This window comes from Musa acuminata, chromosome BXJ1-8, assembly GCF_036884655.1.
Source record: "Musa acuminata AAA Group cultivar baxijiao chromosome BXJ1-8, Cavendish_Baxijiao_AAA, whole genome shotgun sequence".
In the NCBI taxonomy this organism is placed as follows: domain Eukaryota; kingdom Viridiplantae; phylum Streptophyta; class Magnoliopsida; order Zingiberales; family Musaceae; genus Musa; species Musa acuminata.
Window position 1 is genome coordinate 52,367,828 of NC_088334.1, and position 15,872 is coordinate 52,383,699.

General features: G+C 39.3%; 1 protein-coding gene and 1 long non-coding RNA gene across 2 annotated transcripts; both read right to left on the reverse strand.

The window, feature by feature from the left end:
* Nucleotides 1-292: 292 nt before the first annotated feature.
* On the reverse strand, nt 293-8,038 carry LOC135588814 (protein FREE1-like). The gene is made up of 10 exons (XM_065081144.1): nt 6,892-8,038; nt 3,898-3,984; nt 3,670-3,801; nt 3,344-3,493; nt 2,825-2,890; nt 2,628-2,738; nt 1,188-1,280; nt 894-921; nt 730-803; nt 293-633 (listed from the first exon to the last, which is right to left on the reverse strand). The coding sequence occupies exons 1-10, from the start codon at nt 7,846-7,848 to the stop codon at nt 556-558; spliced, it is 1,776 nt and encodes a 591-aa protein (XP_064937216.1). The 5' UTR covers nt 7,849-8,038; the 3' UTR covers nt 293-555.
* A 3,402-nt stretch (nt 8,039-11,440) lies between these two features.
* On the reverse strand, nt 11,441-15,564 carry LOC135586836 (uncharacterized). Its single transcript, XR_010476485.1, has 4 exons — nt 15,368-15,564; nt 12,631-12,849; nt 12,179-12,389; nt 11,441-11,818 (listed from the first exon to the last, which is right to left on the reverse strand). It is a non-coding gene; the product is annotated as an uncharacterized LOC135586836 (long non-coding RNA).
* Between the last annotated feature and the right edge of the window lie 308 nt (nt 15,565-15,872).

The following is a 15,872-nucleotide window of genomic DNA, read 5'->3' on the forward strand; positions in this document are numbered from 1 at the left end:
GACCCCAACAGCCAACTCAACCGACAAGAAGCTCCCGACATCAACCCGTGGACCAAGCCGTGCTGATTCATCAGCCACGACACATTTGTTCACCAACAAATACTATCCTAAAATGAGATTTCGAAGAAAAGAGATATTAGTCAATAAAAGAAATAAAAATGCTATCAATAATGACTCCACAGAGATAGTCTTAACAGCCATCTCTATGACTGCGTATGGACTTGCCACAAACGGTGTTGAGAAATACCTCCGTACTCCACAGGCAAGAATGCGGAGAAGACGAACACAAATGTAGCATCAGCAAACCAATGTTAGTTTATTGAGAGAGTTATGCACATAGCTGTCATTACAAATAAAACTATTCATCATTCATCCAGTTGTAGATCTCAACCATCTGCGAGCATGACTTCCACAATTGACATTTCACAGAGTGCTGGTTGACAAGAGTTCATCTACAAACAACCAGAAAGCTTCCGCACACAACAAGTTGACTAGAGAGAGCTCACTGCTTGCAAAAGAGAAATTATGGAGCATACAAAGACGTGAAGTAGAAGATCAACGGGCGCTAACAAGGAAAGGATGTTGACAGACACCACATTCTATTGTTTCAGAGCCTGAGGCAGGAACTTGCACCTGAAATCCGAGATATATAGAATGATTTAGTTGTAAAGACACATTCGAGAAAAGGTTAGGCAAGCCAAATATGTTCTCGGATGATTAATTTTGTACCTGAAGATGGACCGTGCAGATCGGACATGCTACTTCCCTCATTCCCTTTCCAGAAACTTTGGTGGACTTCGACACTGTTAGATAGTAACCACCATAAGATAGGCAACATTGTACATGTTATAAAGAATAACACAGGACAAAGTTTTACAAGATAGTAAGATTACCTGACTTAAGATTTTTGTCCATTTCCTCCTGTTGCAAAAGACCAACTCCAAATGTAATTATATGTGTCATAATAAATTGCCTCTTAGGTCAAAAGAAATTAGAACAAGGACTAGTGAGTCAGTTAACCGAATCATTTCCCAACAATGAGCAAAAATGTGCTCCATATATGCATAGATATACATGTTTATTGGTATGATTATTTATATCAAAAAATTATGGTGATCACACAATAAAATACCACTTCAAGACATCTATCAAAGCTCTAATATCATGCTTATAAAAGAAGACCGCACCTGAAGCTTCCGGGCGAGATCTTCATGAGTTTGCAGTCCAGCAGGTTTGCTGGCAGCTTCTTTCGCATTGCTTAACCTTCGAGTAACTTCTGCCTGTGCAGTTTAAGAAGATATTCCAAAAATTATCAAGCAACTTGCAGCTTCAAGTTTATGTTTTCTCTTATATAATGCTCAAATTAGGAAAATCAAGTTTTAAGGATAACAACCATGCAGTTTTGAGCTTCAATTTGCAGATAAAGCATGTTAAGTTTTTTTTTTTATTCCAAGCAATTTCCATCCTTGTGTTTATGTTAACAAAAAAAAAGGAACAAAGAACTTTCTATCTTAATATAAAATTGCTTTTTCTAAACCATGTAATTTATTATGGTGAAAGCCAGAATGATAAACAACATATAAGAAAAAAAAACTGTTTCCACTTTCCAGTAAGCGATTGCATAGAGAACAAAACGATGCAATTGGATACAAGATGCAAATTTCCATGAAAGACATGGCAATGCTATCATGAAAACACCAGGAAGTTCAGTTCAGTAAGAAAAGTTATCCACTACAAAGTGCACAGGCTTGCCCCAATTATGACATGTTCTCTAGCCAAAGATGTACCAGAAGTGATGTCCACGTATCAGGACTTAACCCACAAGTCAATATTAAGTAGGCACGAGCAAAGCAACTTGCAAACTCCTATGCTTATATGGCACATGAACTCAGAGGACATATATTCAAAGACAATACTAAGAAATTTCATCAAGTATAAAAAGTTAAGGTACCATTAGAACATCTATGAATGAAGAAAAGAATATTTAATCAGGTAGGATGCTACTCGAGCCATAATACAGGAAGACCAGCCCAATGGTGCCAGTGGTACTTCAAAATTGCTAACAGCTCTTGCAAGAACTCACCAAGGCACTTGCACCAATTCATCTGGATGGAAATTCAGAAAAGGAAAAATTTTATATGGCGTGTGTTTCACTCAAGAATCTAACTAGTCATATTTTCTTAAAAGAAACTTTCTTCATCCTCTTAAGATTAATCATAATACTCAATATATGAGTAGATCACTGCAGATAAGAGATGTCCAATCAGCAACGATTCAGCATATTCAGCATACTCAATATATGAGTAGATCACTGCAGACATTAGTGCCTACTGCTAGAAACAGAACCGCTGGAACAAACTATAAGAACTTAAACGGCTTTCGCAAATATTATCTGTAGGCAGAAAGTTAACGATCCATTTTTCTCCTGACATCACAAGGCACTGCAGAGACCTAAAAATCTGAACCATTACTTGATGACAAAGTCCATAAAACCAACCTAACATAATTCAAAGCAAAAGCTATGTATCTCTACAAGCAACAATTTATGAGACTGAAAATTATATTTAACATGAAACAACCAATTTCTGTAGTAATGCAGAAAGTAAAAGATGAACTAGCCCATATACCATGCATCTATCACAAACCCGGACTGGCTGAGCAATTTCATCTGCAGTTAGAGCAATTCTACCCTTGGTGCACTTGTCGCAGAAAATATCACCACAGTTCCTACAGTGATGCTGAAAGTAAACGATGGGACTCATCATGCTACAAGGAAATTATGATATCAAACAAAATTGACACCAAAAAAGGAAAAGATCATCACCCTGCGATTAAAAGCTCCAAAATCTGAACCACACGATGTGCATTTGCTTACAGCTTCATCTGGAACCTGATTGCACAGCAACATACATATGCTCAAAACTGAATAAAATTGCTAAAAGCAGTACAAAATCAAGAGAGTACAGTGATGACTCAAAAATTAAGACATCCAGCTACCAGTCAATTCTATGGATTTGATGTATTCAGTGTAAAAGGCAATCCCAAGTACCTAATGGCTTGATTCAATCATATCAACCAGAAGAATATATATATATATATATATATATATATATATATAAAGAAAACAGTATTATGAAGAAACTGATGTTTTGGTCCCTCATATGCAGATCAATCAATATTCACCAGGTAAAATAGAACCAGCAACAGTACCCAAAGAAATGGTTTAGCATTGACTTACAAAGCCAAACAAAGAGAACTCTAGAATAATCAATTTTCCATCCTAAAAATTATCAATCAAGTCAAAAATAATCTTTAATTACCAAACCAAAGCATTTGAACTTACCCAGTGATCTTTCTCCTCATTAGCAGGCTTTATCAAGGTCATCCAATCCACCAGACCTTTTTTTCTTTCAGTTGATTGATCAGACAGCTTACCAGCATCAACAGTTCCTCTGCCTGAAATTAGGCTATCTTTTCCACCCATCTCTTTAAACTACAATTTGTAACTCACAATAAGTGATTTGTACAAGGAAAAAACATGTTTGCACAAATGACATATTGCAATATATGAGAAAGATGAAAGCAGGTTTGAAAGAGTGACAGCCACCAACAGAAGTCGAGAGAAATGGAGTGTTCACATCAAGAGAAAAGGATGGTATGAGTGCTTACCTGCACTGTAGCAGCAGTTACTGTGTCAAGTATGGTATTGGTAGTATAGCTATTTGATTGCAGCCTTATGCGCCTTGGATCAAAGTCAACAGAACTCTTGGACCAAAAGGTGAATGTAGATGACTCTGATACCTAAACATAAATGAAATTTCTAGACATGTTAGGAAATGGTTAATGATTTATCTGAAGTTATGGAATTTGAGTAAACAAACAGTCCTAAAAACTCACCTCCCATTTTGTCACAGTATCAAGAGGGTAGATTCTCAATGTTCTATTGGTGCTTGGATCAAGCATGCGAATCCCATCCAGTCCAATCTGTGACAGAATACATGATATAATATGAAGGTTAACACAGATTTGCAATACAGAACTTCCTTTACATAACACGTAATGTTAGAGTAGCTTTTGGTCATTTCTATTTCTTTCCCTAAGTTTCAACTAGTTCCAAAATATTCTCCAAACAAAAACTAATGAGTTGTGAAATTCCAACCAACACCAGTTACACTCGACCTAGGTAACCTGAATCCCACATCTAGAACTATGGTTTGTGTCTAGATCTATAAAGTGGTCTGTTTCAAGAAATTGTATTGGTTCCAACTCCATCTTTCCTTGACCATCGGGCATGCTAGGTAAGCAGATTACCTGATTCTTGAATTGATGTAAGGACACCATCAGAAGGCTAAAAAACAGGCCCAAGTCCAATGAGTTCAAGTAATTTGGATTGAAAATAAATATAGAAAATTTGAATTTTATAAACACGTAAAAAAAATGAAAACAAGGAATTCGGAAAGGACATTAAGACACAGAAACAGTAAAAGAATAACCAAAAGCAAGAGAACAAGACACGACTTTGAAGCTCAAGACAAAGTGCAATCAAATGCTTCACTTTAATAACCAAATTCCAGTACAGTCCAAATGGTTGGATTTCCAAACAGCTTCAACAAAGTGCTCTCAAACCCTTATGGACTCTTCAATAAGTATTCGGCTACCTCATAATTTGACATCTTCTGGATAGACAATACATCGGATTAATGAATTCAAGAAACTGATCAACACTAGCTTTCTGGGAGAGAAAAGATCCCCCCCAAAAAAAAACATCAATGAGCACCTCCCAAATATCCCAATGGAACTTAAAGGTGCTAATGTGGATTCTTGTACATCATGAAGCAAGCAACTGTCCATATTCTCAAATGGAAAGAACACAAGGAACTTTCAAAACTCTCTATCTCAGGGATCGCCAAATTATCAGCAATATATAATAAGGAACATGGTCTGCAGTACCGAACTGTACCACCCATACCGGGCGGTACGTACCGGTCCGATAGATTGCCGGTACGCGGACCGCTTGTTACCGGTCCGAGTGCACTGTAGCACTGTAGCACTGTAGCAGTGTACTGTACTCGACACACCTGAGTATACCGCTCGGTATACCGTACCGTACCGGTACCGAGCCCAGGTCGAAATACCGATACGGTACGGTATTGCGAACCTTGATAAGGAAAAAGTGTTTGAAAAAGACTTCAAGGAGCTCGAACAAAGGGAAAAATGAAAAAAAAACAATTGGATATATCTTCTTAAGAAAGACTAGATAGTAATGAATCAGTCAGGAGGTGGAGAAGGAATAGATGGAGGAAGGGGAGGGTGAGGAGGGGGAGGCAAAAATGGAAGAGAAAGAGAAAAAGACAGCAACACGTACTGATAACAGGAGGAGGAGGAAAGACAAGACTCAAGGAAAACAAAGAGATGAAAAAACGAAAGGAGAAAAAAAGAAATAAAAAAAAAAGACGACAGCTGTGAAAGCTATAATAAATTAAAAGAATACTAGGCAACACACTTACCACCTAGTACCCATTTGATACTAGTATATTTACTGCTAGGTAAGCCCCATATAATGAGTGTATCGAGCAGTACATTTATCCAAGACCAATCCGGAATGAAATCATCCAGTCTGTGTGTCAGTTCCCTGACAAACCAGTAAATACCAAATCAACCAAGCAGAATGATTGATTTTTGAAAAATTGGAGGGAGTGGTCGCTGGTGGGTCATATAGCCTAAACATATAAAATACGCTTAGTAGGCCTCATAAAATGGTTATACCATAGTTCATAGAGAAAAGTCATGTGTCACTTTTCTTCCAAGCATCATGGATTGATCACCTCATCATTTTCCTAATACCGATAAATAGCAAGGGCTAATGACTTGTCAATTAGATCATTCAATCTCGTTCATATTCTATGATAATCTAGAGCTCGACATAACCAACATCTCATTGGGGTGCTAGATCTCAATCTTCATCATATAGTGGCCCCAACACAGCAATTTTATATAGTTTAAGCTGGTTTAAAGAAATTACAAATACCAAATTTATTCTCTCTCCAAACCTTCCCCCAAAAATCATCATGTATTTACTTTTCACCTAAATACCACCAAATTGCCACATCTGCAAACCATAAATGGTTTAAGACTTCTCACCTGTTATTTGTGGCCTACACTTCTTTCAACTGTCTGAATTCAAAACGAATTCATAAGGAAAATGAATTTCAAGTTCATCCTGTTGATTATCAAGTTGTTTGAGGTGATTAAAAAACCTCAAAATGCCAACCTCACCATCACAGCTCAAGCATATAGTCAGATAACACACAAACTCTTCCTAACATCTACTTTCCATATAGAACTGATCATCTCTGAACTGCTATGGGTCTGCTATCTGCATTTCTTGATGCTAAATTGTCCATCACAAGGGAAATGGGGAAGTTGGTGCCAAAAGTAGATAAGAAAGAAAACATATGCAGCCATATCATATATTACAAATTCTTGAGTTTACAAGAAACCAATCTGGAGAGGGCCAACAATAGAATTACTACCCAAATTTTAAGATCTACTGTGCCTAATGAAAAACCTTAATGACAACTGCCATTAATGAACGGTCTTGAATATTATCGAGTACTAGAACACTTAAACGATGTAAATCGACCTATTCAAATTTATCAGACATCAATGAATACATAGGAATCCAAATCTGTTGAATCACTCATGAAATTCTTTCAAGAAGAGCAAAAGGGGTGGCGATCTACACTGGTACGATCAGAATATCAATACTAAATACTAAAGCTGAATAAACACCATGAAGCTTCAAGATGCAAAATTTACATAAAAATTAATTAATAAACAATGACCTAAGACTAAAAATAAGGAACGTAAGATGCTATCTTGAATCCAAACCTGGCAAAGTACGTCCGTGGTGCTCTGGCCTCCCCCTTCAGGCAACAGCTTCACCCTGAATTTCTGCACACCATGCTTCACGTCCTGCTGCGTCTCCACCTTTGGCACTGCCCTCACAATTTTCCCACTGCTTCCACCCTGGTCCTTCCCACCTGAAGGGAAGCTTATTGACCTCCCATAATCATCAAAGAGGGCTGGAGACCTAGTGGGTACTGTCCCCCGAGCACCATATGGCTCCGACCTCCCTCCATCGTACTGATACACGCCATCACCGAGCCCATCATTTTGCGGAACAAACTCATCATAGCGCATCCCACCATACGGATTCTTCTCACGGAAATCCTGACCGAAACCTGATCGCCCATGGCCATACATCCCAGGATTGTCATTCAAGTACTGTGCCTCCTGGTCAGGTCTCGCAGCAGAGCTCCGATAAGGAGCATCATAGGAAGGGTAAGGAGAGGAAAATGAGGAGCTTGGATTTGGGGACGGGTTGGGTACGGAGCTAGGGTTCACAGATGGGGCATAACTCCCCACCGCCTGCTGACTGGGATCGTAGGGATAATATGGAACGGATGAGGGCTGCTCATGAGGATACAGCGATGGCGATGGCGTTGATTCCGGCGGGTAGGGCGACGGACTGTACGTCGGGAAGGTGGGAAATTGGGGCGGAAATTGGGATTGGGGTTGGCTATAGGACGGTGCCGAAGGGGGCAGAGGGGGAGCGGGTTCCGGTTTCTGGGAATAGGGAGCATAGGGGGCGGGAGCTGGGGTGGGCGCGGCGGAGGAGTATGCCGGGAAATCGGTGGAGTAGGGCGGCGCCGAGGCGTACGGCTGCTGGATCGGATTGGAAGGAGGGAATTCGACAGGGTTCGGGTTAGGGTTGGGGTTGGGGTTGGATACGGGCGGCGGGTATTGGGGGGCGTAGTACGACCCGTAATCGCCGCCGTGCTGCATCGCCGCCGGGCGATGTTCTTCGGACCGGAGAGATTGAAGGTGATTGGAGAGCGGAAGAGGGTTCGGGGGCGGGGGAGGAGATCGAAGAGCAGCGTACGATCGATCAATCGATCGGAGTTGGTGGAACGATCTACAGAAGCGGGTGTTAAATAATTGGAATGTCGTCGATGGGGTTATGGCGTTTGGTTTGGGATTGATTCTTCGTCCACCACCGGCAAGCAGCTTCCACGAGAGTCGGTGTCCCTGAGGAGCAGTGTAAGTTAAGATGAACCGAGGACATCTTACTCTGAATGAGTCCCACGTGGTGTCATATGTTTTCATTATCGTGTGCCCCCTTATTTTCACGTCACGTAGTTCTTTTTTCTTTTTATTCATATAACGTTAGCCTCTTAATTTTTAAAAAGATGAAATTATACCTTCACCCTATCAGGACTTCCTCTGCTCTATTATAGTTGCCTCGATCGCTTTTGGGAAATCACTCCGTGCTATTGTTGTATGTCGACCTCCGCTGTGCTCCATCACGATGATGGCCTCCACCGCCGATGACCGAATCTGGAGACCTCCATCCCCATCCCCTAATGAAGGCATAAATAAGATCAAACCAAACTCATGCAATTTACAAAGGATATTAACCTTAGGCACTCTAAGTGATACTCGTTTGCAAGAGTCAGCGAAGACTTCAATCTTATGCGATCCCAAATGATCTACTACGTAGAGAAGAAAGGTCAACGTGCAGTGATATGCCATCATCTTAAACAAAAAGAGCAAAATAACTAGCTTTTATTTGACACAAAATATTCAAAAATGGGTTAAACCTACGCAAAGGGGGTTTCTAAAGCAGATGCCAATAAAAAGCGGCCACGCTAAAAGATGTTGCATCGCCCTTCAAACATATAATCAAGGGTCCTATGTTATGCTACCTAAGGGGTTTCAAGGTACTTCGATGTTTTACACCATAAAATCATCAACCAAAAATTAAATTAAATTAAATTGTACACATAAGAATGAGATAATTCTGGTTATTTTCCCGGTGTCACATGGCCAAAAATATTTTAGAGTTTTGCAAGATAGAAACATGAAATTAAAACAAGCAAAATGGGGCTAATGATAGTACTTTCCACTCCATACATGTTGCCTAATAGAAAACACTTAAAACACCCAAAAATAAGAATAAAAAAAGCATCATAGATAAGCGTTAAATGTTGAGAAATTTAGGATGACATCACATGTATAACAAAAGAATAGAAAACAAAAATCTCATAATTTCTTGCAAAAAAAAAGGTTTCATCATCGTGCAAAGATTAATGCTCAAAACCTGTGAAATCAAAAAACGCTCGTACGACCCTTCTTATTGTCTACACGCCCCCAAATAGAGATTGTTGGCTAAGGAGGAGAAGGAGAGAGGTCTAACGTATAGCTCTCTAGTCCCCTCGTATTTGTAGAGGTCCTTTATCAACTGAACTCTAATATATTTTGTCATATTGGATACTAGACCTTCATTTAACTACCCAAGCCTCTTATATTAGTGGATCTCTACCCATTAATCTCTCGTTGACTCTTATCCATAAGATCTAATAATTTAAGAGCTTATCGGGTATCCAATAAGATAAGAGCTCTAACGGATATCTCATATCCGAACCTTTACTCGTCGCAACATCTACCATATGTATGTGACCCTCTAGGACCAATATCGAGCTAGTCATGAGTCATACCTTCTAGAACTCCTTCTAGCCTAGTGAATTATTATTTCCATAATAATTCACTCTGACTCATCGACTACGGACGTATTAGACCACTACTTCGTAGTCCCTAGACGATGCAAAAGAATCCAATCAATTGGATATGTCTGTCCTCAGTTACCGTATATCTATAGTCCCTCATCCATCTAATATCATAGATACCATATTTCGAGCATGGTGTTGTCAGACTTATACGGTTTCTACTCGAGTCTCGCTCTAATCGGAGTTTCTTAGAGAACTCTTTCTCTCTTAATCCGAATGACTCTGACTAGAGATTTGCTTGAGCCATGAGATATTCCTCTTATAACACCGAGAGAGAATGATCCTTTATCAATACTCAATAGCCCTTGTAAGGTTGGATGCCACTCCTAATGACCGACTATGTTAGATTTGGAACTTCCAAGCCTATAAGTTCAATATCAAAGAGTGGAGTACTCATATGGGACATCCTTGATGTCTCAAATCTGAGGATCAGATACACCACTGAGAGGATAGAATCATTGTCTGACAATGAGGTATCATCAACTATCCAACATTTCGTGAGCGGATTGATAAGTTAACTTATTCTCCAATAAGTACTTGCACTGCATCCCTAATGTCCCACACGAGCAACTATGAGATCAATCGACTCCATTATATGAACAAGTATAAATCACACTAATATATCTGATTATCTTGATATCCCTCTTGAGTAACCTATGATCAAGATTATTTAGGGTATGTGTTTAAAGACGAATTGATCTCATTATCATGATCTCATCATGATCCGAATCTCATTGCATAAATCCATGAATATTATAATATATGTAATAAGTAATATAAAGTGAAAATTTTATTAAATATATAATAAGTAAAAAGAGTACATATCATATCATGTCATATGTGTCATCACTCACGTGATTGACTTACAATGCACCTATGACTAGCATTAAATATCTTGACTACATTGATTCATGATAGGAGAAACGAATGTAGATAAGCCAAAAGGCCTTGCCATTGTCATAAGTGATGCCGACCGGTAGGAGAGAGGAGGAGGTTGTAAAGGTCAGGCAAATATGGCGATAAGGTGCTTAATGAAGTGGTAGGTGACTATAAAAGAGAGACCTTTCACAATAATGCTTAGGGTATAGAGTGACTGGTGGATTCGTGCAAACAACACCCGATGCGATGCAAGGCAATGGAAAGTAGCGAGATAACTATAGTAAGTCAAAGGAGTAATCATCTTCCCCATTTCCCCATCAAGCTCTTATAAGCTAATCATACACATTCCCCATCCACGAGACATAACCCAGATCGAACTCTAGCATCCACGGGTAACCCTTTCCTACTCGATCCCTCTCACCCTATCCAAATGTTAGGTCGACTCTAATACCAAATGTCACGACCCGGGTCTGATGAGTTAACTGGCCAATAACTCCATTTTGATCCTTGCAACCACGGATCGGGAGGTTACATAGTATACTCATCAGACCCTTATAAGCTAATCATATACCTTCCCCACTTCCGATGTGGGACTAATGGGATGTTACATCCCCAATAATATACACGACTGGAAACGCCGAAGGCAATTTATCTATTGTCTCATTACTACTCTTTGCAATAAGGAACAACCAAATATCATTCAGTTCACAGGAAAACTAATAGGGGCAATTTCTTGTTCTAATATCATACATACAATTATAGAGACTAGTAATGTGGCTGCAAAATGACAAAGATACGAAGCTTCTAAGCTGTCAAAAAATATGCTCGGTGAGATATATGAATCTCAAAGAGGGTATCCACATTCCAAACTCGTCCCTAACATCACAATACATTAACATCCATATATCTGTCTCCTTTCATACGAGTCATAATTCCTATGATCTTCAGCATTTATTTCTGCCTTCTCTAAGTAACGTGCAATGATATTTCACATATATCATACAGTGCATGCAAGCCATATAACATACCATTAGTTACATGTACATTTTGAAGACAAAGCAAGGAGGCCACAAGTCAAACAAATACAGACACTAAAATTGTGTTCTCAAGATGAGAGTTGCTGCTGAATTCTTCTTATGGCGCCACAATCCAGAGGTGAAGACCGATACTGAGCAACACTCTGTTGTTACCTGGCTCATAGAGAAGTATAATCACACGGATACATCCAACTGGCCTTTTTTATTTCAGTCAATCCATGTGAATCTACCTGAAGAGCAGAAAGTTCTTATTGCTGTTGTTGATACTTCTTCCTGTAGATGCCAGTTTCAATTCAATCTTTAACAATTTGACCCCAAAACAAAAAAGGAATTTGTTGACAATATTGTGACTAACATTATTTCTTGTTTTCATAACAAAAAAATAAATAAATAAACTAGTGTCGAACTCTGATCTCTGACTTCTATATATTCTCAACAACCTTGATCTAAGATGACATGCGGAAGAACCAAACAAGGAAATATCAATGTCAGTAGTCCTACAAATGAACAGCAACCAGGAAATAATGAGATATGCCAGAAAAATGAAAAAAATTCCACTTGAATCCTGTGAAGAATAAAGTTGTACACCACAATCATAGTATTTCATGCAGAAAATTGAGAATATTGACATACCATAAGTTCTTTTGGTATATTCTCAAAAGAGAACCTTCACTCTACCTATTTGCTCCAAGCCACAGAGGGAAGATCAATATTCTCAATGGCTTGTCAACTTATGGTAGGTCAACGTAGGTATCTCCAGGCCAACAAAGAATCTTTGAATTGCTTGCATGCACAAAGATGTCAGCAGGGGAGGAGTTGGCATGCACTGCAACAACCACATCACCTGCAAAGGAAAAAAGACTTGATCAGGATCCACTGTAGGCATTTTTCCTCTTCTTTCCCTCGGAGAAATATAAGCATTTCCAACCACTACCGTAGCTATCTCCATTTAAGAGAATTGAAGTAGCTGCATGGTCCTACATGTAATGAATGACACTTGCAAAGGAAGTTAGGCGAGGGAACAACTAAAGCTTATCAAATTATGCTCATGAAACTTGGTAATAAAATTATGATTTGAAACTTACTTAGCCTTCTTGGTGATAAAATTTTGCCGTCTGAAAGAAGGCTGACGAAGACCGGCATCTCCTCCCCCTCTAGCAATGCCGAGGGAGAGAGCAACATAGCTCTGGGGAGGGTCGCCGATAAGGGTCGCCCTTACGCCATACACTCGATTCTTTGGCAAGGAGGAAACTATTCAAGAATCCCATATGATCGTACTACCTTTTTCTTTGGATGTTGCAGTACTGAATGAGTCAAAACCAATACCTTTTACAATCAATCCCCTTTACGATTGCAAGAAATCAAATTTATTCATAAAAAAACAAATAATTTACAATCATTAGGACAATTGATACCTGAGCTATACTCTTGACCAAAAATACTTGAATTACTTCTATGAACATAAAAGGCTTAGCAACATGTTTGATCCCAAGAATCATACATGTATGTGCAGATTTTGCTCTAATAATGAATGTAATAAAAGAATAAAAAAAAGAGAGAAAAACATTGTGTTGGTGATCTTTGAAGAACCGCTTGATGTATCAACATATGAGATAATATAGTGCATATCATGGTCCACCTTACCGGTCCATACCGATGTACCGACCAACTGTTGATATGGTACATACTAAGAGCTATACTGAGCATACCGACATATGATTCATCGGGGCATACCGATGTACCGCCGGTATCGTTTACCTATTGGATTGGTATGTATCACCCATATCGAACAGTATGCTACGATACGACGAACCTACGTGCATATAGTGCAATTGGCACTAACAACATCTAGGAATCACTTCCTGAATGCATTATGAACCAAGAACCTCAGACTTTGGTGAAAATTTACATGAAACAAAACTCTATCCCCTTAGGTTTCTGCCTTCCTGCATTAAAGATTTTATGACATGAACTTTGATCCGTCAGAGCATATCACAACCTTTGTCATCCACATGGCACTCTATGAATCTACCGATGTACTTAAGTGGCAGTCTTTTCCAACCACGCTCAAGGGCAGCCAAAGTGCCAAACTGGCCCCCAGTCTATAAAGACTATAACTGCTTTTGGTATATTCTCAAAAGAGAACCTTCACCCTACCTATTTGCTCAAAGTCACAAAGGGAGAGTCAAAAAGAGAATGTGTGCATTGCTTGCATGCACAAAGATGTCGGAAAGGGAGGAGTTGACATGCAAACTCAGAGACCCACAACAGTTGCAAAGGAACAAGTGTTGATAAGATCCACTGTCAACTTTTTTCCTCTTCTTTTCCTCGAAGAAATATAAGCATTTCCAACAACTACCATGGCCATCTTCATGTAACAGAATTGATGTAGCTGCATAGTCCTACATATAATGAACGACACACTTGCAAAGGAAGTTAGGCTAGGGAACAACTAAAGCTTATCAAATTATTCTCATGATACTTGGTGATAAAACTATGATTTGAAACAAGTTTTTCTCCAAATCTTCATGACTTATCTAAAGTTGAAAAAGAACCCATGACAGTTGAGCCAAGGAGATTATCACAAGAAGGGATTGCCTAGGAGTTAAAAGCAATGCACATAACTTAGTACAAAGTTTCTCTCTAATAGTCATATAACTTGAAGTAGAGTAACTGATTAGTACGGAATCACAGCTAAAAAAAGGGAGGGTTCAATGCATGAGATTTCAGCCAATGTAAGATCTGAGAAGAGTCAATAAACATAACCTCACTCCAGTGAAGAGAGAGGAAATTCCAAGCATCAAACGATAGTCATCCAGGTTATAAGGAAGCAACCTTACCTTGGCTCTATGGCTCACCCTTCCTATGGAGTAGTAGCTGCGGTCCCAAAAGAAGGCAAATGAACCAGTCATGGTAAGAACATATTGATTGTGACTTGCCCCAACAACATTCATGCCTCTATGGTTTTATCTCGCCATGATTTAAGAAAAATAGGGCTAATTCTTTCACTATAGAATGCAGCTTGATTAGCAACTGAGTGGCAAATGGTTTAACCAGAAAATCTTAGACAAACTATAGCAAGGAAAAACAGATGTAATCAGAAGAACCTACATTTGATCTTATATAATGCATAGGTATGCTTGAAATTTAAGATATAAACCCTTCTTCCTTCATATTTATAGTTGCCATACGAAACCGTTCTAAAATTGGTCTTCGTAAATATATCCAGAAAATCAAAATAAAAACAAAGTGAACACTGACTCTCTGGTTCTTAAATGGAGATTATGTATATCAAACAATATAGAAACAGTGATTGATAGGTGCAGATACAATGTGGCATTTCCCTTTTATGGACTACATAAAATGCTAAGTTTCATCGTATCTGAAGCAAGCTTAAAACTCCAAAATAAATTCAAGATAAGCATTACATTGCTGTACATAATCCTTTGGCAAAAATTTTTAACCTAAGATTAGGCTCCAAGTCCTTATCACCCGGTATTTGTAACTAAGTATGCAACCATTCTTTGGTGATCACTTTTGATATAGTGAATCATCTCCATCCACTCTTTTATGCATGTTCATGTTTTCTTTTCCTAGTGTTATCATTTGTCTTCTCATATTTATCAATCTCCATACTTGTGGCATGCTAAGCCACATTATTCCCAAAAAATTTGGTGTCAGCAAACAAAGCTCTTGCAGATTATATTCTAGGGTTACCTACAAACCAACAAACTACCTCTCGGCTTTTGGTAAACAATGAGGGTTCATGGGAACATGACTAGAGCTCCTAATTTCTCTACGACAACAATGCGAGAACTTTACCGTCAATAGCCACCTTCATCTACGATCCTCTTTGTGGAGATCGAGCGGCTGTGTCGCCTCCGCTGCAGAGGACGAAGTATATCGCTGCCTCAGAATCCAGTAATGAACGGAATGGGAAGCAGAGTCCGGAGGGCATCTCCCGGGCAGAAATTATTGGGCCGCGGACCTCGCCGGGGATCATAGTTCCCCTTTCAGTCTGGAAGCTATCCAGCGAATCCGGATACGACTTTGAAAGCGACGATTTGAACCGGACCTAACCCGAATGGAATTGCTGGATCATGGGTTTGCTTGTTCTTGACCCGATCGAGTTCGACCACGGCTAACACGGCCCAAATTCGATTTGATCCAATATTGGCTTAACGATTGAAGTAATGTTTTACCTTGGATTCAACATCTCGACCGTCCATTTTTTAGCGGCCCGAGTGTGTGGGTGGAGGGATCATGAGAAATGGACGTTCGAGATGCGAGGATGGGATCAACGGGCGGTGACAGATGCGAGGGAATG